This window comes from Stegostoma tigrinum, chromosome 19 (genome assembly GCF_030684315.1).
Source record: "Stegostoma tigrinum isolate sSteTig4 chromosome 19, sSteTig4.hap1, whole genome shotgun sequence".
In the NCBI taxonomy this organism is placed as follows: domain Eukaryota; kingdom Metazoa; phylum Chordata; class Chondrichthyes; order Orectolobiformes; family Stegostomatidae; genus Stegostoma; species Stegostoma tigrinum.
Genome location: NC_081372.1, coordinates 32,498,355 through 32,522,358, shown reverse-complemented (window position 1 = coordinate 32,522,358; position 24,004 = coordinate 32,498,355). Strand labels below are relative to the sequence as shown.

Below are 24,004 nucleotides of genomic sequence, written 5' to 3'. Positions count from 1 at the left end.
TTATTAACACCATTAGACAGGTATTGCCTTAAATCTTTGGAAATTCTGGCTGGATTGACAGCGGAATCTCAAACACTTCAGACTCATTAAACATGATCTAATTTTTTTTTTAAAAAAGCGGATGGCAAAGTTCCCAAGGTCTTAGAACAATGAACGTTTTTTTTAAAATGTCTGACTATTTCTGGATTACAATGTAAAATACTCCCATGAAACTCATGGAATTAACTGAATCCCGAGTAACCACGAACCATTTGAACGTCTTTCAACTTTGTTTTATTCTTTAAAAGATCGACGCCGCTTGTTCGTCACCTCAGCCTGGGCTTGGATTGAAATGGGAAAGAATTTCTCCCAGCCACAATGAATTGAGTAATAACTCATCAGAGAGCAGCCCATGTTTGTTGAGATTGTGTCGGTTTCAGTCTGTAACACGGCAGATTGATGGCACCAAAGTGGAGGCTAAAGGTCAGTGAGGCTGAAACTGATTGGGAAATGAGAGCGGCCGCGTAGTTGATAGTGGTCCCTTCCGCCGATTTACTGCTGAAGTTTTGGCAGGGAGTCTGATTGCCTGAGACTGGGAAGGGGTGGTGGGGGGGGAAGGCTGGGAAACCATTTGAAACCAGAACGGACCAGAAAGGATCCACTGATGGTGTGGACCGGTTGAAATGGAGTTGAGAAGCGTGCTGTGTGTTCTCGCGTTGGGGTTGGTTTTGCTGGAAGCGGCTGCTGAAGGTGGCTGTGTGCAGCTGGAGCGGTGTTGCATTGGGAGAGAATCTTCATGTCACAGCACTGGCTGGCGCCCCGATCGCTCCCACGGAACCTGTTACTGTGACCAGGCTTGTGTACACACCCTGGATTGCTGCCATGATTACCAACTCGCCTGCCCAGGTAAGCGGACGCCTCTGTTGTTTAAACGGCGTCCTATTTTAATAAACAAAAATCTATGATGTTGTTGCGTGTTCTGTTTAGTCTGGGCGAGAAATGCGTCTCCACACCTTGAACCAAACAGATGGGCGCCAGTCTAGACCGTAAATAGTTACAATACTCATTAATAAGGACGGATGCAGTGGGGCGAGTCTGTGGATTGAACAATTTAACGATGTTTATCAAAATAGTGTCGGCTAAGTGGCTCAACAGTAAACTCCACATAATAAGTCATCTGAATTCATTGGAAATGCCAATGAAAAGATACCTGGTTAATCAATATAACCGAGCATTGTCCGCCAACGTTAAGGGAGCAGAGCGACGCGGTGTTAGGGATACCCCACTGCATTTTCCACTCACTCCGAGGAAAGGAACGGAAGGCACCTGGCACAGTGATCCCCTAAAAGTGGAACATCGGTCCTGAGGAACTGGAAATGAACGGCGAGCAAACTACAAATTATCAGTCAATCCACGACCTGATGGGATAAAAACGTTTATCTTTGACACAGGAACAGATATTGGTGGAGAAGCTTGGCAGCGTCTCAAACGTTCACCCTGCTTTCTCTCCACAGATGCTGCCAGACCTGCTGAGTTTCTCCAGCAATTCTTCAGATTTTCAGCATCAGCAGGTCTTTATTTTGGGTTGTGCTTTAGTTTACCTTGTTAATCTGGACTAACTTTCGAACGTATTTTTAGTATTTGGACATAAAGCTGAGACTAATTGTGGAAAGTCCATAATCAGTAGCAGTTGGATGGTTGTACTGTTGTGTTAGGGTTGGATGTATCAGTTACTTAGTAATTCACATCCGGATAGGTGCCAACACACAATAAAGAATCATTCTGTTTATTACGCAACCAAATACATACTATGAAGTCATTTAAGCTTACCCAGCAAACAGATCCAGGTAACTGAGGGCGGTGTGACTGGTAAGTTAGTCACATTGTTGCTATGAGAGATAATACTTTCAGCTTTTATCAAACAACCCTGTTTGAAATGCAAGTATAATATTCATTCAATATGCAGGTTGATATTTAAGAAAACACAAAGAATGAGGGACAAACGTACGACAACAGATTAGAGCTGTCAAACTGAAAGTCGTTTAGAAACATATAATTAAGTTTGGGGGCTGCAAATAAGGACAAGAAAGAGATCTCTGCCTTCCATAGAATCCTACAGTATGGAAATAGGCCATTCAGTCCAACACATCTGCACCAACCCTCCAAAGAGCATCCCATCCCTGTAATCCTGCATTTCCCATGTCTAACCCACCTATACCCCTGGACACTATGGGCAATTTAGCATGGCCAGTCCACCTAGCCTGCACATCTTTGGACTGGAGGAGGAAACCAGAGCACCCAGTAGAAACCCACACAGACGCTGGAAGAACATGCAAACTCCACACAGACAGTCACCCAAGAGTGGGGTGAAACCTGTATCCTCGGTGCTCTGAGGCAGCAGTGCCAACCATTGAGCTATTGTGCCATCCTGGAGGCTAAGTACATGGCTGAGGAGTAACCGAGTACTTTTTATCTCAGTGAGCCTCTGACGAAGCGCTGGTGTTATGTCCCGCTTTCTATTTATCTGGTTAGGTTTCCTTGTGTTGGTGATGTCATTTCCTGTGCTGGTGATGTCATTTCCTGTTCTTTTTCTCAGGGGATGGTAGATTGATTTGGAGCCAATGTGTTTGTTGATGGAGTTCCGGTTGGAATGCCATGCTTCTAGGAATTCTTGTGCGTGTCTCTGTTTGGCTTGTCCTGGGATGGATGTGTTGTCCCAATCAAAGTGGTGTCCTTCCTCATCTGTATATAAGGATACGAGTGATAGTGGGTCATGTCGTTTTGTGGCTAGTTGATGTTCATGTATCCTGGTGGCTAGCTTTCTGCCAGTTTGTCCAATGTAGTGTTTGTCACAGTTCTTGCAAGGTATTTTGTAGATGACGTTTGTTTTGTTTGTTGTCTGTATAGGGTCTTTTAAGTTCATTAGCTGCTGTTTTACTGTGTTGGTGGGTTTGTGGGCTACCCTGATGCCAAGAGGTCCGAGTAGTCTGGCAGTCATTTCAGAAATGTCTTTGATGTGGGGAGAGTGGCTATGGTTTCTGGGCACGTTTTGACTGTTTGTTTGGGTTTATTGTTGAGGAATCGGCGGACTGTGTTCATAGGGTACCCATTCTTTTTGAGTACGCTGTATAGGTGATTTTCCTCTGCTCTGCATAGTTCCTCTGTGCTGCAGTGTGTGGTAGCTCGTTGGAATAATGTTCTAATGCAGCTTCGTTTGTGGGTGTAAAACAGCAGCTAATGAACTTAAAATACCCTATACAGACAACAAACAAAACAAACGTCATCTACAAAATACCTTGCAAGAACTGTGACAAACACTACATTGGACAAACTGGCAGAAAGCTAGCCACCAGAATACATGAACATCAACTAGCCACAAAACAACATGACCCACTATCACTCGTATCCTTACATACAGATGAGGAAGGATACCACTTTGATTGGGACAACACATCCATCCTAGGACAAGCCAAACAGAGACACGCACGAGAATTCCTAGAAGCATGGCATTCCAACCGGAACTCCATCAACAAACACATTGATTTGGAGCCAATCTACCATCCCCTGAGAAAAAAAGAACAGGAAATGACATCACCAGCACAGGAAATGACATCACCAACCCAAGGAAACCTAACCAGATAAATAGAAAGCGGGACATAACGCCAGCGCTTCGTCGGAGGCTCACTGATGATGTTACCTAGAATAGTGACGAAACGTCTGGGAGCAAACCTTCAAGCTCAGTGAACCAGCTTACATCTGGAACACAATAAAGACCCACTCTCTTGTGGACCGAGAGGAGGAGAGTACTGTCTTGGAGGTGAAAGGAGGACGTCGGGTTGGCTGTGCACCCTTGTGACCAGTGGATCTTAATGCTGGCTTCGGCCTAACGCTGGTTCAGGGGAGCAGCCAACCTGCAACGATGGCTGCGGCAAGTGCTCGTGCCCCAGGTCAGGGGGTCCAGAACACCATCCGTGTTTCCGTAAAGAAGGTGGATGAAGATGCACCTGTGGACCGCATCTTCTTCGTGAAGAGGGTCCTGTTGGACTGTTGTGGGTTTGCTGCTGCGGACATTTATTGCCTGCAGGATTTCCCTGGAGGAGGTTTTTACGATGTGACCTTCAGGAGTGCCAAGCTTTGCGAGCGCTTCCTGGAGGTTTTCAAGGAGAAAGGAGGTGAGGGCCCCCTCTCTGTATTGACTGCTGTCCCGCTGTTTGTGATGCCAGCGCAGAGGAGCCGTATGGTGACTGTACACATGTACAACCCGCATGTGCCAGCAGTTGATGTCCTGACCTTCCTTGGAAGGTACGTGAAGGTGGAAGGGGACCTAACTGACATCATGGACTCCTTTGGCATCTGGACCAGTAAGAGGCAGGTCAAGGTGACGCTGAGGATGGGCGCGGACGGGAATGTCGTACACCCACCATCCAGCTTTGTGATCGGCGGGAGCAAGGGCTACCTGACCTATGCAGGGCAACCTAAAGTCTGCCATGCCTGTGGCAGGTCAGGTCACGTGGCGGCCGACTGCAAAGCCACCATCTGCAGGAACTGCAGGGAGGAGGGACACCTTGCAAAGGATTGCCCACAAGAGAAAAGCTGCAACCTTTGCGGGGAAGCGAGCCACCACTATAGGGCATGCCCGCAGCGGGGTACCACCTACGCCCAGGTCGCCAGCAGGGGCAATGCGGGGCCAGCCCCCCAGGAGGAGAGGAAGGCACCAGGGCCCAGCAAGGACCCCACTAATGTGCAGGAGGGCCAGGTCGTGCAGGAGGGCCCAGCCCCGCAGGATGGGCCCAAGGCCAGCAAAGCGCCCCTGCAGGCTCCGTTCCCCCCCCCGACAACCCGGAGTCGATGGAGGCGGCGACAGGCAACCCAGGGGAGTGGACGACGGTCCGGAAAGCGAGGAGGAAGGTGCGTCGACGGTCCCAGGAACCGCAACCATCAGGCGGGAAGAGGCAGCTACAGGGGGGCTATAAGAGCTCCTCTGACGAGGGGGATTCGGAGACGGCCCGCCCGAAGCAGAAGTTAAAGATCTCGAGGGAGAAGGAAAGCGGCATCCCGCTTCCAGGTGACGGGAGGTGTCCTGAGGCTCCCTCCGACACCCAGTCAAGTGCCGCTGGGGCACTGGAGGGTCCCCCGGAATGTCCAGGCGGGAAGGAGGAAACAGCGGCGTCCCCAGCCTGACCCAGAGCCGGACTCACCTGCCTCCGCACCCCTGACGGGGGGATGCCACCCGGAAGGCAGCACGGATGGTTTCCTGAGCCCGGAGAGCGTCCAGCAGTTAGCCCGGGCAATGGGCATGAAGGGACAGATGGAGGGGCTGGACCTTGGACTTGGGGAGGGTACTGTGGTCACTGCCCACAATGGGGGTATGAGTTGCGAGCATTAATGTGCGCAGTGTCAAGTCCACCGCAAGATGTGTGTCCACGTTGACCTACCTGACCACCATCAAGGCGGACCTCCTGTTTCTGTAGGAGTGCGGGGTACCGCACCTCGGCAGGTACGGGAAATGGTCCGGCACCTGGACCTGTGGGCCTTCAATCTGGTTGTGGGGTAACAACTGTCGCTCCTCGGGCCTGGCTATTCTGCTGCGGGGGTGCGACATCACCATCTCTGAAGTACAGGAGATGGTGGGGGGCGCCTCCTAGTGCTGATGTTGCCTACAGGGACACTCCCCTGAGGCTGATCAATGTGTACGCCCCAGCGGTACAGAGTGAGCGGTTGGCCGTCCTGCAGCGGCTTCCACCCCTGCTGGCTACGTCCAGGCCGGTCATCCTAGGCGGAGACTTCAACTGCATCATCGATGCAGATGGAAGATCCGGCGTGGGGATAGCTGGTGGGGGGAGTCAACTGGACGTCATGTCCAGATTCCTGATGGGCACGGTGAAAGACACCAAGCTGCTCGACGTCTTCAGCACCCCTGCAGACGGAGCGCAGCGGAGGTACACCTGGTCGCGGCCAGACGGGTCTATCCGCTCAAGGATAGACTTCCTGTTTGTGTCACGGGTGTTCTCGGTCAGGTCCACCGGCGTCGAGCCGGTGTTCTTCTCTGACCACTGCCTCCTGCTGGCCGACTGTCACTTACAGGACAACCAGCTGGCTGGCAAGGGGACGTAGAAGCTCAACATGACTCTGTTGACCCCAGAGAACGTCGAGGAGCTTAAGAGGGAGTACGCCGGTTGGAGAACCGTGAAACCCCTCTTTGAGTCTCCCGGCGACTGGTGGGAGACGGTGAAGGAGAACATCAAGAGGTTCTTTGTCCTCAAGGGTTTTCGGAAGGCGAGAGAGAGGCAGGGAAAGCTGTCGCAACTCAGAAAAGGGTGCAGAACCTGCTCCTTCTGCAGTTGGAGGGGGTCGATGTCAAGGAGGACCTCCGTGAGGTGAGGGGCCAGCAAGCCTCGCTCTTCGCCGCGGAGGCCTCCAGGATAATCTTCCGGTCCAGGGTCCTCTCCGCGGAGCAGGACGAGACGTGCTCGCATTTCTTCTTTCTTAAGGTGCACAAAGAGAGCTCTGTGCTTAGCCGGCTGAAGGCGGACGACGGCTCGGTGACATCGTCTCGGCCTGACATTTTGAGGATCAGCAGATTCTTCTATGCCGGACTGTACGACACGAAGCCCACAGACAGCACGGCCTCCGAGTCGTTCCTGTCGTCTATCACGGAGTTCTTAGACGATGGCACGAGGGCGTGGCTGGACCGGCCGATATCCCTGGACGAGCTGACCAGAGCCATCAAGTCCTTGGAGAGGAATAGGACTCCTGGAAGCGACGGCTTACCAGTCGAGCTGTATTCCGCTGTGTGGGGCCTGGTCGGCCAGGACCTACTGGAGGTGTACGATAGTGTGCTTCGGGCAGGGAAAATGTGCAAGTCCATGAGGAAGGGCATCATCACCCTCATTTACAAGAGGAAGGGGGAGAGGGAAGAAATTAAGAATTGGCGTCCCATTTCACTATTGAACGTGGACTACAAAATCCTGGCCAAGGTCATAGCCAACCGGGTCAGGTCTGTCCTCGAGCCGGTGATTCACCCTGACCAAACCTGTGCTATGCCGGGCAGGAAGATCGCTGAGAGCCTCGCGCTCATCAGGGATACGATCGCCTATGTACAGGACAGGCGGGTGGACACCTGCCTCGTCAGCCTGGACCAGGAGAAGGCCTTTGACAGGGTCTCTCATGCTTACCTGACGGACGTCCTCTCCAAATTGGGGTTCGGGGAGGGCATCTGCAATTGAATCCGGCTGTTCTACGCCAACATCGTTAGCGCAGTCTCGATCAACGGGTGGGAATCAGACAGTTTTCCTGTTAGATCTGGAGTCAGGCAGGGCTGCCCGCTCTCTCCTGCCTTGCTTGTGTGCTGTGTGGAGCCCTTCGCCACATCCATCAGGAAGGACGTGAGCCTGAAGGGCGTTACTATCCCAGGCAGCGGAGGCCTTCAGGTCAAGACCTCCCTGTACATGGACGTTGTCGCCGTCTTCTGCACCGATCGTCGGTCGGTGAGTAGGCTGTTGGACATCTGCGGCCAGTTTGAACTGGCCTCGGGTGCCAAAGTCAATAGGGGTAAGAGCGAGGTCATGTTCTTCGGGAACTGGGACGACCGCTCCTTCATCCCTTTCACCGTCAGGACAGACTACCTGAAGGTGCTGGGTGTTTGGTTTGGTGGAGCTGGGGCGTGCACTAAGACTTGGGAGGAGCGTATCACCAAATTGAAGCAGAAGCTGGGCAGGTGGACGCTCCGGTCCCTCTCCATCGCGGGTAAGAACCTGGTTGTCAGGTGCGAGGGGCTTTTGGTATTGTTGTATGTGGCGTAGGCCTGGCCTATTCCCTGGACCTGTGCTGCTGCGGTCACCTGGGCCATCTTCCACTTCATTTGGGGGTCGATGATGGACCGGGTCCGCAGGGACACCATGTACAAAGACCTGGAAAATGGGGGAAAGGGCGTACCGAACGCCACCCTCGCCCTGACGGCTACCTTTGTGTGCGGCTGCATCAAGCTGTGCGTAGATCCTCAGTATGCAAACACCAAGTGTCACTACTTACTGAGGTTCTACCTGTCCCCGGTGTTGCAAAGGATGGGCCTGGCCTCGTTGCCGCGGAACGCTCCGAGTAGTTGGACCGTTCCGTACCACCTGTCCTTCGGGAGAAATTTTTGAAAGGAAACACCTTTGACCACAAGGCCGTCAGGCAGTGGTCAGCACATAGTATCCTCGGGACCCTTTGGGAAAAGGAGAGGGTGGATCCCGTCGTGTGGTTCCCCACGCAGACTGCCAAAGTCGTTTGGCAGAGTGCCTCATCGCCAGAACTTTCAAACAAGCACAAGGACATTGCTTGGCTGGCGGTGAGAGGGGCTCTGCCAGTGAGATCCTTTATGCATGCCCGGAATCTCTGCGCCACTGCACGCTGCCCTCGAGGTGGCTGCGGGGGTGGGGGGGACGAGACTGTTGATCATCTCCTTCTGGAGTGTGCCTATGCGCAGGAGGTCTGGAGCGGGAGGCAGTGGTATTTGTCGATGTTCGTCCCGAGCAGCTCCGTGACGCGGGACTCCGTGCTCTATGGGCTGTTTCCGGGGACGCGCACCGAGACCAACATCAACTGTGCCTGGAGGACCATCAATGCGGTGAAAGACGCTCTTTGGTCTGCCCGCAACTTGCTGGTCTGCCAGCTGAAAGAACTGACGCCGACCGAGTGTTGCAGACTGGCACACTCCAAGGTCCAGGACTACATGCCGAGGGACGCGCTAAAGCTTGGGGCAGCCGCCGCCAAGGCGGGGTGGGGAAAGACCACCATATGAAACCCCTCGTCCAGAATAGAAAAAAGAACCCTATCTGGTAACTGGGCCCAGCTGGCGCCTTCCCCAACTGGTCAGGGGGCCAACGGGGACTGTGCGGGGTGACGACTGCCGGGGTGTTTTCTTTGCTTTGTTTTTGTTTCCTTTTTTTTCCTTTAGTTGGTGTATGTACCCCCTGGGTAACCTGGAGCAGCTTGCATGACTGGGTTGGTGTGTAAATATGTTTTATTTTTTGTACATCTTACGAATAAAGTATATTTTTTCAAATAAAAAAAAGTGACGAAACGTCCGAAAACTAACCTTCCAGCTCAGCGAGCAACCTCACATCCAGAACCTCAACCTGAGCTACAAATCTTCTCAAAACTCACTAGCACTTTTTGTGTCAGTTAATGACGGAAAGGAATGCTGCAAACCAAAGAATACAGGAGATGGTAGTCATTATATTCTTGAAATAATACAACACAGAAGGTGACCATTCAGGCCATCATTTCTATACTGTCTTATTGAAAATGTAGTTACACTTAGACCCACATGCCTTATTATTATCTACAGCTTTGTAAGCTCTTCATCCTGAAATTTCTGCTCAATTCCCTTTCAAGCTTACCTGCAGAACCAGGTTACACCCCAACTTCAGGCAGAATATCCCATCTCTTGAGTGAAACAGTTCTCCTCATATGCCCTATAGAGATTTTAACTAATGATTTGGAATCTCTGACGTCTAGCAATTGATCACTTGCCAGAGAAGATAATTTTTGTCTTTCTCTATCAAAATCTCTTATCACCTGAACACCATAATTTGGTCAGCTGTTAACTTGTTCTGTCTCAAGGAGAACAGTTGGAGCTTTTTTTTCCAACCTCTCTTCATAACTCAGGCCCTTCATCTCTGGCATTATTGCAATAAATTTCCTCTGCACCTTTCTTAACATGATGACTACCAATCTTAACACTGTATCACCTATGGACATATCAGACTTTGAACATCCAATTTTTTTTTACAAGAGGACTAATATAGGCCGACATGTCTGCAGATGCAAATCCAGTGGCTGGAAAGAAATTCTGGAATGTCACACCTTTAGTTGTCAAAGAAGCTATGATGGGAGCAATACATGACAAACAGAACTCTAATCCTTCTGTTTATCTCAGATTGTGAACATGCTGGTGAAAACATAGCCATCTGGGCATAGCTGTGTTTTTTCCCATCAAGAATAACAGGGATTAAAAGTGAGCTTCAACTTGGTTTGTGTATATTACCAGTTTGACATCATTGTGTATAAATTAGTGTGCTGTCAAAGTCACAGTTTTGAGACCAACCATTGAACATTTTTGCACTGCAGGTAAAGAAAAGAAATAAAGTACTTTTCTCACTCTCTGTGCTGTCAGCCAGCCTCTGCCAAAAGGAACAGAAAAAAAATTCTATCAACCTGCCAAACAAAGAATTTGTAAATCAAGTGCTCACAGTCAATGGCAAATGTACCAGTAACAACCACAATAATGGCCAAAACATTTGACTTTCTATTAGTCATGAACAAAGCATACAAGTCTATCTTTTGTCTGTTCCCATTTAACTGAAAGGCACAAGGATAAGAGGATATAGGTTTTTAAAGTGAACTACAAAAGGAACAACACGGTAGTGGGGATAAAAGATTTTCACACAGTGAGTAGTTAGGGTCTGGAATGCAATGCCTGGAAATGAGATGGACGCAGGTTCAGTGGAGATATTCAAGAGGGCAGTGGATGATTTTTTTGGTTAAAAACAATGCAGATGGGTATGGGAAATATTTTCATGGGCTGGTGTGGGCAGAATGGGCTGAATAGCCTCCTGTGCTATCATACTTTTGTGATTCTGTGAATGTTTATCTTTTATTGGACTCAACTCTTATTTCTAATCAGTGCATATGTGTGTATTGCAATCTTACTTCTTCCTGAGTTCAATAGCTAATAAACTCACTCTTTTGTCGATTCAAGAATGGCTGGTTAAATTAAACCATAAGTTCTTTTTCACCTTGGTACTTGACAACTTCTGGTTCCTGTCCAGAATCATATTAACTTGTGGAACCTTGTTCGAGGTCTGGTCTCTAGGGACTTCAAATTTTGCTGAAGCATGACGGTCAGAATTGCCCACAGTATTCAAGCTGAGGCTTAATCAGTGATTGGTCAAGTTCTAACATAATTTCTTCTGTTGTTTTCTGTTGCCCCATGTAAAAACTCAAGTCACCAATATGCTTTTCTATTGACTTGATCAACACGCCCTGCTATCCCTAAAAGTCTGTATGCATTGCCACTGGAGCTTCTTAGCTCATGAGTGCATGTCCATATTAGATAGGAAAAAAAAGTATTGTGGTATTGCCTAAAAATACGACACTAGAGTATCATCTTTTTGGACTTTTGGCCTGGAATGGGACTTAAGCTGCAATGATTTGACTGAATGGGAAGATTGGTAACAACTGAGTGAAATATTAAAGAACTATACAAAATGGGAGCATGAGTATGTAATTCTTCTCTAAGAGCCTGGTCTGCCATTCTATAATGTCATGGTTGATCTGATTATCGCCTTAACTCCATTGTCAATGATCTGTTTAACTCAGTCTCGAATATATTCCATGACCCATTCTCTATGCTCTCTGTGGAATAGAATTTCAAAGGATAACAACCTATGAGTGATAGAAATAATGGCATTGCATTCCATCTCCTTTGCAATATATTCCAACATTACATTTGCCTTCTGAATTGCACGTTATACCCGCATTTTTGTTTTTTAATTCATGGATAAGGATACCCAGTTCGATCTCGACTGCAGCACTGTGTAGTGTCTCTCCATTTCAATAATATTTTGCTTTCCCATCCTTCTTGTCAAAATGGATTAATTCATATTTTTTCATGTCATACTCCAACTCCCAAATCCTTGCCCACTTACTTAACCCACCCATATCTCTTTGCAGACACTTTATAATCTCCTGATGCATTGCTTTCCCATCTTTGTATCAGCTAAAGTTTACACTAGCATTGAGGTGAAATCTATGGTTTCCCTTATGCCAATGCAGAAATTTGAGTTTTTCCACATTTGTTATTTCTTTAATGTGAATATTGGATGAAGAGTTGCTTTCAATCAGTGGAATTTGAAACATTTGTATTTTGATCCATTCAGAATGTTTTTACAAGCCTTCATAGAAGCATAGAAAATAGGAGCAGGAGTACGCTATTTGGTCCTTCCAGCCTGCTCCACCCTACATTGGGATAATGGCTGATCAACCAACTGAATTGCATGTTCCTGCTTTTCTGCCATATCCTTTGATCCTTCTAACCTCAAGTGCTATATTAAACTTCTTTTTTGCAATCATACAATGTTTTGGCCTTTCCAGCATCTGCAGTTCCCATTATCACTGATACAATGTTTTGGCCTTGACTGTTTTCTGTGGCAGTGAGTTCCCAAGGCTCACTACTCTCTGGATGTAGTAATTTCCCTTCATCTCAGTACTAAATGGTTTAACCTATATCCTTAGATTGTGACAGTTGATTCTGCATTTCCTCATCATTGGGAACATCTTTTCTGCACCCTATGTAGTCCTATTATAATTTTATCATTTTCTACAAGATCACTCCTCATTTTTCTAGACTCCAGTGAACATCATTCTAACCATTTCAACCTCTCCTCATACATTGGCCCTGCTATCTCAGGAATCAGTTTGATAAATCTTTGTTACACTCTCTCTATAGCAGGAACATCCTTCCTCAGATAAGGATATTAAAACTGCACACAATATTTCAGGTGTAGTCTTAGCAAAGCCTTGTATAATTTCAGCAAGAAATCCCTGTTCCTGTATTAAAATCCTATACACCGTGTTACCTTTGTGACTGTATCCTGACCTGCATGCTTACTGTCAGTGGCAGTACGGAGACTCCCAGGTCTCATTGTGCACTCCCTCACTCAATTTGTAGCCATTTTGATAATAACCCGCCTTTCTGTTTTTGCTCCCAAAGTGGATAACTTCACATTTATCCACATTACATTTCATCTACCATGCATTTGCCCACTCATTCAACTTAACCAAATCACACTGAAGCATCTTTGCATCCTCCTCATAGTTCGCCCAACCAACCAACTTTGCATCATGTGCAAATTTGGAGATATCACATTTAGTTTCCTCGTCAAAATCATTAATTTAAGTTGTGAATAGTTGGGATCCTGGCACTGATCCCTGCAGTACCCCACTAGTCAGTGCCTGCCATTTGGAAAAAAAGATCCATTTATTTATGCTGTTAATTTCCTGAGTGCCAACAAGTTTCCTATCATTTTCAATGCACTAGCCCCAATCCCATGTTCTGATCTCTTATGTGGAAAGCCTTCTGAAAGTCAAAAATAAACCACATTCGGAGATAGTAGGAACTGCAGATGCTGGAGAATCTGAGATAACAAGGTGTAGAGCTGGCTGAACACAGCAGGCCAAGCAGCATCAGAGGAGCAGGAAAGCTGACATTTTGGGCCTAGACCCTTCTTCATTCACTAGATCCCGCTCATCAACTCTGAGTTACACCCTCAAAGAATTCCAGAGGATTAGTTAAGAATGATTTCCTTTTTGTAAATCCATGCTGACTATGGCTAATAATTGCTGGTATCCATTGCCCAGTTTTATACAGGTAGCATAATCTTTTAAGGTGATGTACTTGAATATTCTTAGTGGTGCTGGATGCAACCCAATATAAGTGCAAAGCACTAATGCAAGTTAATTTTCAAGATGAAAATGTTTGGGAAGATATGCTTTGGGTTATTTTAAAATAAAGTGCTTGAATCTTTCTGACATGTACAGCCTATAGTATTAATCTTTCTCTTGGTTTATTAGCTGTTTCTTGTGAAGTGTCTGAATGGAGTTTCTGGAGCGGCTGTGCAGAGCAATGCAAAAATACTTACCGTGTTCGTCAAAGATACATCACACAAGAGCCGCAAAACGGTGGCAAACCATGTCCTCCCTTGGAAGAAAGAGCAGGCTGTGTAGAATATCATAGTGATGGGGATACAATGTGCAGGCAATCCTTGGGTAAGTATGTTAAATTTATTGGTGGGATCTGTTTACATTACTGTTCATAAGTGAAGAATGTTGACACTGTAAACACAACTTTCAGCAATAGCAGAACGCTTATTTAACTAAAGGGACATAACCCCTTGGACTGAGAACAGTTAAATTTGACTGGGTGAATCTTTTATGATTTTGTGATGTGATGTTTAATTTATTCAAATCCATTTGCATTATGTGAGTAAGGTAAGTGTTTCTATAGAATGTTTTTGAAAGATATTTAATGTGTTAACATTTATACAAAAACCTCTCCGAAGACACAATTTGTGTATCAGAATTTAATCAAACAGGCTAACAGGCCACTATTATGTCAATTTTAGGAATTTTTTTGCAAGGTTATAAAAATGAATAAGTTTCAGCCCAGGCAGCAGAGGCAAAATTAATTGTAAGAGGCTTAATTTCAAGGTAGTGGTTACTTACCACTAGTGGTAGTGGTCTAAGATTAGAAGTATTAATTAATCTATAAGTTTACTCCATTCTTACCTTTGGTGCACTACATGCAGGCTCAGAGCCCTCTGATTTCTAGATTGCCCAGTGTCCACAGTAAATAGGTTGAGAACGAAAAAGTCCCTACAGCCAAACAAACCATAACAGAAAGTGCAATGTTTCAGCTTTGTTTTGTGTGAATATACTATGAACAGCATATAAAAGTTGAATTTTAGAGACTGGTTTTTAATGCAATAATTTAATGGTTGACTTCTACACACATGGTACTTCTAAAGGCTTTACAACATCCTTGATTTGGGCCAAAATTGCATCCTTTACATGGATAAGCTATTGTGATGAGTCCGCACATTGGTCAGCAGCCGCTGACCCACTGCTGTGGCATAAACTCAGGCAAGGTCCAGAGTTGCAGTTTGTTTAGTTCCAAGTGGGAAACGATGGAATCAGCAGTTTGTTTAGTTGCAGTCACGCCTCCATGGGAGTGTTGTGAATTGGACAATCAACAACAATAATATTTGCAGAATATCAGTTCAAGCAGCTCCCAGCTCACAGCTGATCAACATCAGAGATTTCCTGGACAGCAGGCCCCCTCTGTAATGAGGTCAGCCAGGTGGACTTCATAGAATATGTTTTCCCTGATTGGGGCTGTTAATCTGGTCCGATCAAGGATCATTGGCTGATAGATGTAAACAGGAGGATCACAGGCTCTGCTCACTCTGGGAAGGCTGGGTTAATGTCAAGGACGCTCCATATATAAATAAAGGGTGACTTGGTGATGGGATTTTAGCCTCAGGAATTATTTCATTCTCTGCTATTGTTTTATGGTGAGTTTGTGGAAGGGAGGGGAATGGGTCAACAGATAATCCTTTCATCCTTGGAAAAAAAAATTAAAAATTAATCAATTAAAACCTTTAATTGATTAAAGATTTAATAGCATCTTGGGTTTGTTTAGTACATCCTCATTCATGGTGTGACCCTTTGATCTTTTACTTATAAATTCTGCGTCTGGCACTCTCTCTTGCGCGCTCTCTCTCGTTCTCTCCTTCCTGAAAAAGGAGAAAGGCTCTGAAAGTTTGTTTTCAAATAAACCTGTTAGATTATAACCTGGTGTTGTGATTTCTGACCTTGTTTAAAAAAAAATTGACTTTCAGATGAAAAATAACAATCTTTGACATTCTAGTGGGCAAAAAAAGCTGTCCAACACTGCCATGAATATTTTCAATGCTGCAGTCTCCACTGCTCTCCATGGAAGAGGAGCCCAAAAATTGACAACATTCTGAGACAAGAGAGTCCTCCTCATCTCTGTTTTAAATGTGAGACTCCTTAATTTGAACCAAGCTTCCTGGTTCTAAACTTGCCCCATGAGGGGGAGAAAAAGTCCTTATCACCATCTGCCTTGTCAAACTGCTTCAAAATCTTATTTCAATAATATCATCTGTCATTCTTCTGAAGTCCAAAGACCTGCTAAACCTTTCCTCACAAGACAATCTCTCTTCATCCCAGGATTCAGCTAAGTGAATCTTATGTATATGCTTAAGTATATCTCCTGTTTAAAAAAAAATGGATAAAAACAGAACACAGTATTGAGATATTGTCTCCCATGCCCTGTATAGTGATGGAAATCTGCATGCTAAATATTTGTGAATCATTTGCAAGGACATCCAGATACAGTTGTTTGATAGAGAGCACTCTTTTATCTTTTAAAGAACATTGTTTTTCTATTCTTCCTGCCAGAGTGGCCAGCCTGTCTTTTTATTACATGATACACCTTCCATGTTATAAAATCCAGTCCACTATCTGTCAAAAGATATCTATATGCGTATATAAAACTTCTGAGAGATGCACTGCTCTTCAGGCATCACATTTTCACCTGCACAAAAATTTATCTGAACAAAAAAAACAAAGAACTGTGGATGCTGAAAATTAGAAACAAAGTCAGAAATTGCTGGAAAAGCTCAGTAGGTTGGACAGCATCTGTGGAGAGAAAACAGAGTTTTGGGTCCAGTGACCATTCTTCAGTTCTAAATACCAACACAAAAGCCCACAGGATGGTTGTGTCAAAGTGCAAGTGTAATGAACAGCTAATGTTGTTGGTCCATCATTCCATTTAAAAACTGGGTCATCCTGATATAATTCACACATTTATCTTATGTACTTCCAGAAAAAATACACTTGTCAATAAATCTTTGATAAACTTAAATATGTGTTAACAAAGCAAAAAAAAAGAAAATTACAGCACAGGAACAGGCCCTTCGGCCCTCCAAACCTGCACCAAAACCTATTTTCCAGGGATCTGTATCCCTCGGCTCCCTGCCTATTCATGTATCTGTCTAGACACATCTTAAATGATGCTATCATGCCCACCTCTTTTGACACACTGCGCCAGGTGTCTCCAAGACAGGGAAATGAAATACACCTGCTGAAATCTCCTGAGCCCCAAAAGGTACTTCACAAACAGAGCATAAAATCTAATTTTATCTCCCTTTTGCAGGCTCCAGGTTCAAACCCAAAGGTTCCAATACTCAAAGTTATGGACATGTCCCTACAAGATTGACAGAAAAAACATGCTGCCATCATTGGAGATGCATCCAAATTGTTCATGAGCAATGCCCCAAAAAGTCTGCTAGTTTACAGAGTTCCACGCATATCTCCCTTAAACTTTTCCCCTCTCACCTTGAAGTCATGATCCCTTGTAATTGTTTCCCCCACTCTGGGAAAAAGCTTCTTGCTATCCACCCTGTCTATATGTCTCATGATTTTGTAAGCCTCAATCAGGTTCCCCCCTCAACTTCTGTCTTTCTAATGTAAATAATCCTAATCTACTCAACTTGAACTCATAGCTAGCACCCTCCATATCAGGCAACATCCTGGTGAACCTCCTCTGCACCCTCTCCAAAGCATCCACATCCTTTTGGTAATGTGGCGACCAGAACTGCACACAGTACTCCAAATGTGATCGAATCAAAGTCCTATACAACTGCAACATGACCTGCCAACTCTTGTACTCAAAACCCCGTCCAAAGAATGAAAGCATGCCGTATGCCTTCTTGACCACTCTATTGACCTGCGTTGCCACCTTCAGGGTTCCGCGGACCTGAACACCCAGATCTGTCTGTGCATCATTTTTCCCCAGGGCTTTGTTGTGTTCTTGTATTGTTTGTGAATTAGATCCACGTATACATCTGAGACCTCTGATTTGACGTGTCGAATTGTGTAGGCAGCTATGTGCAGTTTTCAGTGAAGTGTGCCCAGGGGCATAACTGACTTTTGCTGATTTTTACATCAGGTTTACTCTCATCTGGCATTTACCTTATAGAGTTTTATATAATATATATATATAATATGTCTATTCTTTTGGTTTGCCAACCTTATGAAACAGTGTATCTCTCAGGTTGTGAAGGAGCAGCAGCATTACATTTGCTACATTGGGGAATGACAAAAGTATAATGATTCACATAAGGAGCAGCATTTTCATTCTTTGTTTAAAATGCAACATGTAAATATTGTTTCACAATCAAGAATTTTAGTTAAGTCATGATTTACTTTGCCACATAATAGTAAAAAAAATCACCGGGGAAGTTTGCATTCTTTATGATGCTGTATGTATTCATATTTGACCACATAAGTAAATAAAGTTAATGAATAATGCACTTCTTACATCATTCATAATATACATTTAATTTTCCATTGGTGGCAATCTTTATGTGTGTTGCTAGGTCGTACAAACCTTTGTTTGTAGCCTGGTTGGACATCGGCCTAGTGTTGTCACTCATGATTTACATCTTTTGTGTTTTAATGTGTACAGTCCCTGCCTTGATTACTATGGGAGGATATGGAAAAGCTAGAAAAAAACGAGATGTATTCATTGAATCTGAGGCACCAGGGTAAGTAAAAAGTCTTAAGTATGTTTGCCACATTGTACTGAAATGGATTTAGTTATGCTTAATTATACTATAGATCTAAATCAAGCAATTAGAGAAATGTTAGAAAAATTGTTTTCTAAATCAAATCTTGTGGTATCATCATTATTTAAATTGAGGGTAATATTCTGGTTGCCAAAAGAGTTCAAAATGAAATGAGTTTGAAACTGTTAGCTCAAAGCAGGAAGGAAGGAAGGATGTCTGCCCAATGACTCATCTTTGTTGTATTCAGCCTGTTGGAGTGCTTGGTGTAGATTGGATGGAGAATTGGAAAAATGTTTCATTATCAACCTCAGCTGATCAGTACCTTAAACAACATTCTCAAAACTAACAAATACCATATATGGATTCCGTAATGTATAATATTTACAGTAAGTGCATTTGGTTTGAATGAAGCAAATGTAAGCCAATTATCGAGTTATCAACCATTAATTCTACAGTAAATGCAAATGTGACAAGATAAATTCAGTAACTCTGTTCATCCAGTAATACTTGCACTCAAAAGGGAATAAAGGTTAGACAATCACTGCTGCTCTTTATCCCTATTTTTGACCAAAACTCCCTTTATATCTGATATCGTGTTGTGAATGTGGTGACATTGGAACTGCCCCAATATTTTCTAAAGAAGAATTAAGAATAATTCAAATTAATGACATAACAGCAAAGTGCGCTACAGATTAGAACAAAATTTTAAATATACAGGTTAAACCTTGCATTGCTGTAGAAGTAGTATTTGTTAAATTGAGAATGTTCCTTTTTGGATAAATAGTACTGCATTATTGTAGCTTTCCTAGCATTTGTTCCTGACTAACCTAAAATGCACAACAGTCAAAAATGTTTCTTTTAAAGTGAAATTGCTATGGAGACTTAAATGTTGATTCTTTCATCAAGATTTGGTGATGTTCTGTCAGATTTTTATGATGTGCCTTGGTCAAGTCATCAACTGAACTCTGAACAATGACCGTAGTATTCTTTCTATCTCTTTGAAAATATGGCTCTTTTGATGTTCCAGACTTCTTCATTTATCTCTGAGCAGGATAAGGCCATTGTTAAAGAAGCCGTTCTATTTAGGGAGCCAAAGTTGTGCAAGACAAGTAACTAAAGATTGAGACTAATTTCATAATGCAAAACTGTTGTTGCAGTAAATATAATGCAAAATTATGTTAGCAGATCAACAGAATGGAAGCAGATTTATAATATTCTAAATATTAAAATTTAAAGTATGAGAGTAAATTGATCTGTTCTTCTAATCAAGCTAGAGATTGTGCTTAACAGGGTTTAAAGTTGTGCTTTAGGTTGCGCGTAAAGAATAGGTTTCTAACATTGTAACCTAATTCTTTAACCTGTAATCCCTTGACTAAAACTAACAACTGAATTTATATTTGTCCAAGGAGATCACCTTCCTATGTTTGTTAAAGATACCGGGCTCAATTTTGCTACTACATAAACTGAATTTCCTACCCAATCTTTGTCTTGTTGATCATGAAGTTTTGGATGAATCATAACTCCCTTCAGCCATCTTTCATGGAAATCACCACAAACTCCACTCCCACACTCTTAATTCAAGTTCCATTCTTTGACACTATTAAGAGTGAAAGACTATTCCAGAATTTTGACTTATTTGATCTTAACATGAGCTTTGCCCCGATTTCTAACACATTTCAAGTCCTATGTTCTCTCCACCAAGTCAACATGTTTCAAATTCACAGCTTTGCTTGTCTCCAACTCACCTCAGTTCCTCATAAACTGAACATCTTAACAATTCATTTATCACCTTCGGATTTGATCACTCTAATGCTGCCCTCCCAGGCCATCTTTGACCACCATCTATAAATTCCAACTTCACAAAATGGCTATACATAACCTGTCCCAATGTGTCTTTCTTGCTCATCACCTTTTATTCTGGCTGACATAGTGTCTTCCCATTGCTAATACATTAAAATTAATATCTCATTCACATCTTCAAATCACTCCAAAGACTTTGCACGTCAGCTCTGCAACCCTGCCCAGACTTGCTTCCCCTCTGCTGTTTTTAGTTTGTTATTACTCACTCTTGAGCATCCTGTCACACCCCTCTCAATCCCTCCCTTTCACTATATTTCTTTGCCCCTTTGAATATCTTCTCAAACATATATTTTCATTTAAATGTTCATCTTAAATGCTGTCCACTAATTCCGTGCCCCATGTTCCTTACTATTACTGTAAATTGGCCATTTTGTAAGTGCAAGGTGCCACTATTCTTTAAACTTTGTCACAAATCTTGAACAGTACAACTATGACATCAGGAAAAATTAGAGCACTGCTTCCCAAGCTATGGTTCACAACCTTCATTGGGGTCACAAAAACAGCGGATGCATTGTGAACACTTCCTCCTCTGAGCCTGCACTCTGCATTGGCCCTTCGACCCAGACAGTCTCATGTCCTGTTTTGCCCTGCTTCTTTCTTGATCTTTGTCTGAGGGATGACAAAGAAGTTTAGTGAGCCTGGTGGGTGGGTGCATGTACGTGGCTTCATAGACATCTTGTATAGGTTGCAAACCCTGAATAAGAAGGTGCTGGTCCTTGCGTTTAGTGGGGTGACAGCTATTGGGATTTTCCTACTGACAGTCCCAGGGATGCATTTTTGAAGAGGTTGAAAGTGCAGAATGCATGCTGTGAGGAAATACAACTGGACCTTCCTTCAGTTTTCCATTACTGGGGACTGTGGAGAGCATGACTGAAACCTCCAAAGTGCTCAGAATAATGTTTTTAAAAAGTAGATTAAAAACAGACTTCAAAACGATATGAAGCATGACATATTGATCAACAATATGCAGCTTTAATTACTGAATATTGGATGTTACCACAATGTTTCATTTTTATTTTGTTAGCATCTAGATTCACATTAATTTTCAACAGTTAGGATGGGGTCATCCTGGGAAATAGGCGTCACCACTGTATGGGATACTGTGTTTTATTTTGAAAGTAGGAAACCTTTGGTCATTCCACTTATGCTGGAGAAAGAGTAATAACTGATGGAAAAGCTCCACATAGCTATAGTAACCCCAGGGAGTTACAGCTGCTGAGAAGTCACTAAGGAGGAAGTATAAAGCTTGCAGACATCCTAAGTCCCTCAATGTAGGAGAAATGCCGAAGGAAGCTATACTTCTTTAAGGAGCCTGTTGCTCTTGGTGGTGAAAGAGCTAGTAATAAATAATTTTACAAAGAAATTAATTGGATACATATAGATGAGAAACCTGCAGTGGTGAGCTGAACACAGTTGTTCTTTCAGAGCCAGTATTGGCATGGCGGGCTGAATGGTCTCCAGTGTTATAAGTTTCTACAGTTTTATAATATGTTATCTTCAGCAGCTCATTGCTGCAACTGGCATTGTATTCATTGACTCTTGTAGTCTTATAGCTTCAACCTCCTTGTCTCTGACTCCTTCCCAGCTGCAGCAGGAGATATGGCCAAAATGAGTCAGTCTGTAGTTAATGTTTGCATTACACAACTAACTGATGCCATATTGATAAATTCAAATTTTCGTATCCCCTTCTGCACAGAAACCCAGAAAAGCTGGGTGCAGCTGTAGGATTCTTGCAAATGCAGGGTTAAGATGTTCTCAACACCCCATCTATGGTATTGCTGCATGCACACACACGGCCCCATAGGCTATTCTGGACAAGCCCACTGACCTTGTGAATTACAAAGGTTCAATTCCAGTGATGTGTATATATTACATGGCCAGCGGCAGTGAATTAGATCTGTGCTTATTTTTGAGGTAGTTGCTCAAAATCTTGGTTCAATCCTCCATTCCGTTGCTCTTTGCCCTGTTATGTTTTCTATATTATTCTGTGTTGTGAGCCTCTTTGTCCTGTTGTGTTTTGTATATTATCCTGTGTTCTGAGCCAATCTCACACTGCCTCTTAGTTCACCAGATTCTGAATAGTCTGATCCAGAAACTCATCCTCTTCGCCGATTTTGTTGCTGCTTGAATGCAGAGATCTTCAGCTGCAAGCATTCAATTTCCTGACACTTACTGTGATTCACCTAACCCTTGATAGCTAATGTATCACAAGACTTCCTGCACTCTAGGCCCCTAACTTAATATCGTAGATATAATTAACCTGAGCTCCTTTTGGTATTGTATGGCCTCTTGTAGCAGGAGATTCTGAGTTTGATTCTGAACTTTAAAGTAACCAGTCCCTGTTACACTCACAACCAGGTGTCCTTTGGCTTTATAGTATGCAGTAGAAGTAAATTTGCAATACTGGGTTAAACAGCATGCAGAAAGCTGCAGGTGAGTCCAACTGAGGGGACTACCATGCCTGTGGTATTTCTACAGGTGATCACCTCTGGCACTGTAGTGTTTGCCACCTTCCACCAGTATGTGGAAGTAGTTTTGAGGTAGTTTTTGCCAGCAATCCTAGTTTGGCTTTGCTTTATCTTGGGTCTATCTCGTGATTAGTGCTGGAGGATGCACCACCATACAGTTCTCAAAAGAGGAACTATTCACAGATAATAAGGTTTGGTTGTTGACTTGGTGGCCGAGCTGGCTTGTTTTTGTTCAGACGTTTTGTCACCATGGTAGGTAGCTTCATCAGTGAGGCTTCTGATGAAGCAATGTTGTTCTATTCCGCTTGGAATTTATACTGTCCAGTCTGTTATGGTGAGCTGTGCCATTTCTGGTTCTGTTCTGTATGGGCTTGTATACAGGGTCTAATTCTATATGTTTGTCAATTACATTATGGGTTGAGAACCATGTCCGTAGGAATTCCCCTGTGTGTCTACCTTTGGCTTGAGCTACTACAGTTATGTTGTCCCAGTTAAACTGATTACCTTCATTGTTCAACTGTCCTGATATTAAGGAAAGTTTGTCGTGTCATTTTACTGCTGGCTGATGTTTGTGTATTCTAATGGTTAGTTTTCTTCCTGTCTGTCGATATAATGTTTGTGGCAGTTGTTACATAGCATTATGTGAACCATGTTGGTTCTGCATGTTGTGGGAATGGGGTCTTTCATCCTTTTGAGTGTTTGTCATAGAGTGGCTGTGAGCTTGTGTGCTACCATGATTCCTAGTGGTCCTTGGAGTTTTGTTGTCAGTTCTGATATGTTCTTGAGGTAGCGCAGTGTGGCCAGCGTGTTAAGGTGTACTGTGTCTTCCTGTAGTTGTCTATTTAGTGGGCATCTGCAGATGAAGTTGTGGGGATATCCGTTCATAGTGAAGATTTGTATAGATGCTCTTCCACTTTACTGAGTGGTTCAGGTGTATTGCAGTGAGTGGTGGCCCATCCAAATAGTGTCCTAACATAGCTTTTTTAGTAGATGTTGGGTGGTTGCTGTGGAAGTTGAGGATTTGGTCAGTGTGGGTTACTTTCCTGTATACTGAGATTTGGGACTCCCTGTTGGTCATACATTCAACTCTGATCAGAAACGGAAGCTGATTGTTGTTTTTTTCTTCCCTTGTGAATTTACTCCCTGCGAACACGTTGTCAATGAGGTGGTGGGTCTCTTCTAATTTGTGTTTAATAATGACAAATGTGTTGTTCACGTACTGGATCCACAGTTTATGTTGAATGTGGGGTTGGGTGGAGTGTTCTACTCTTTGCATGACTGTCTCTGCAATGAGTCCTCAGATAGGTGACCCCATGGGTGTGCCATTGATCTCTCTGTATATTTGATCATTAGGGACGAAGTGTGTGGTACAAGTCTTTGCTAAAACCTTAAATAGGAAAGTTTATTGCATGATTGGCAATAAGTCCAACTATGTTTGGTCAGGCATCATTACTAGGAATTTTCCCATTGATAAATTTAGTTGTGTGTAAATTTTCATCT

General features: G+C 44.0%; 1 protein-coding gene across 1 annotated transcript in view; it reads left to right on the top strand.

Annotated features, from left to right (window-relative positions):
* Positions 1 to 303: 303 nt before the first annotated feature.
* LOC125461397 (somatomedin-B and thrombospondin type-1 domain-containing protein) overlaps positions 304 to 24,004 on the top strand; it is a 28,842-nt gene continuing 5,141 nt past the window's right edge. The window contains exons 1-3 of the mRNA XM_048550126.2: positions 304 to 885; positions 13,597 to 13,791; positions 18,077 to 18,155. Coding sequence (XP_048406083.1) covers positions 663 to 885; positions 13,597 to 13,791; positions 18,077 to 18,155 — 497 coding nt within the window. The 5' untranslated portion in view covers positions 304 to 662. The remainder of the gene's footprint in view (positions 886 to 13,596; positions 13,792 to 18,076; positions 18,156 to 24,004) is intronic.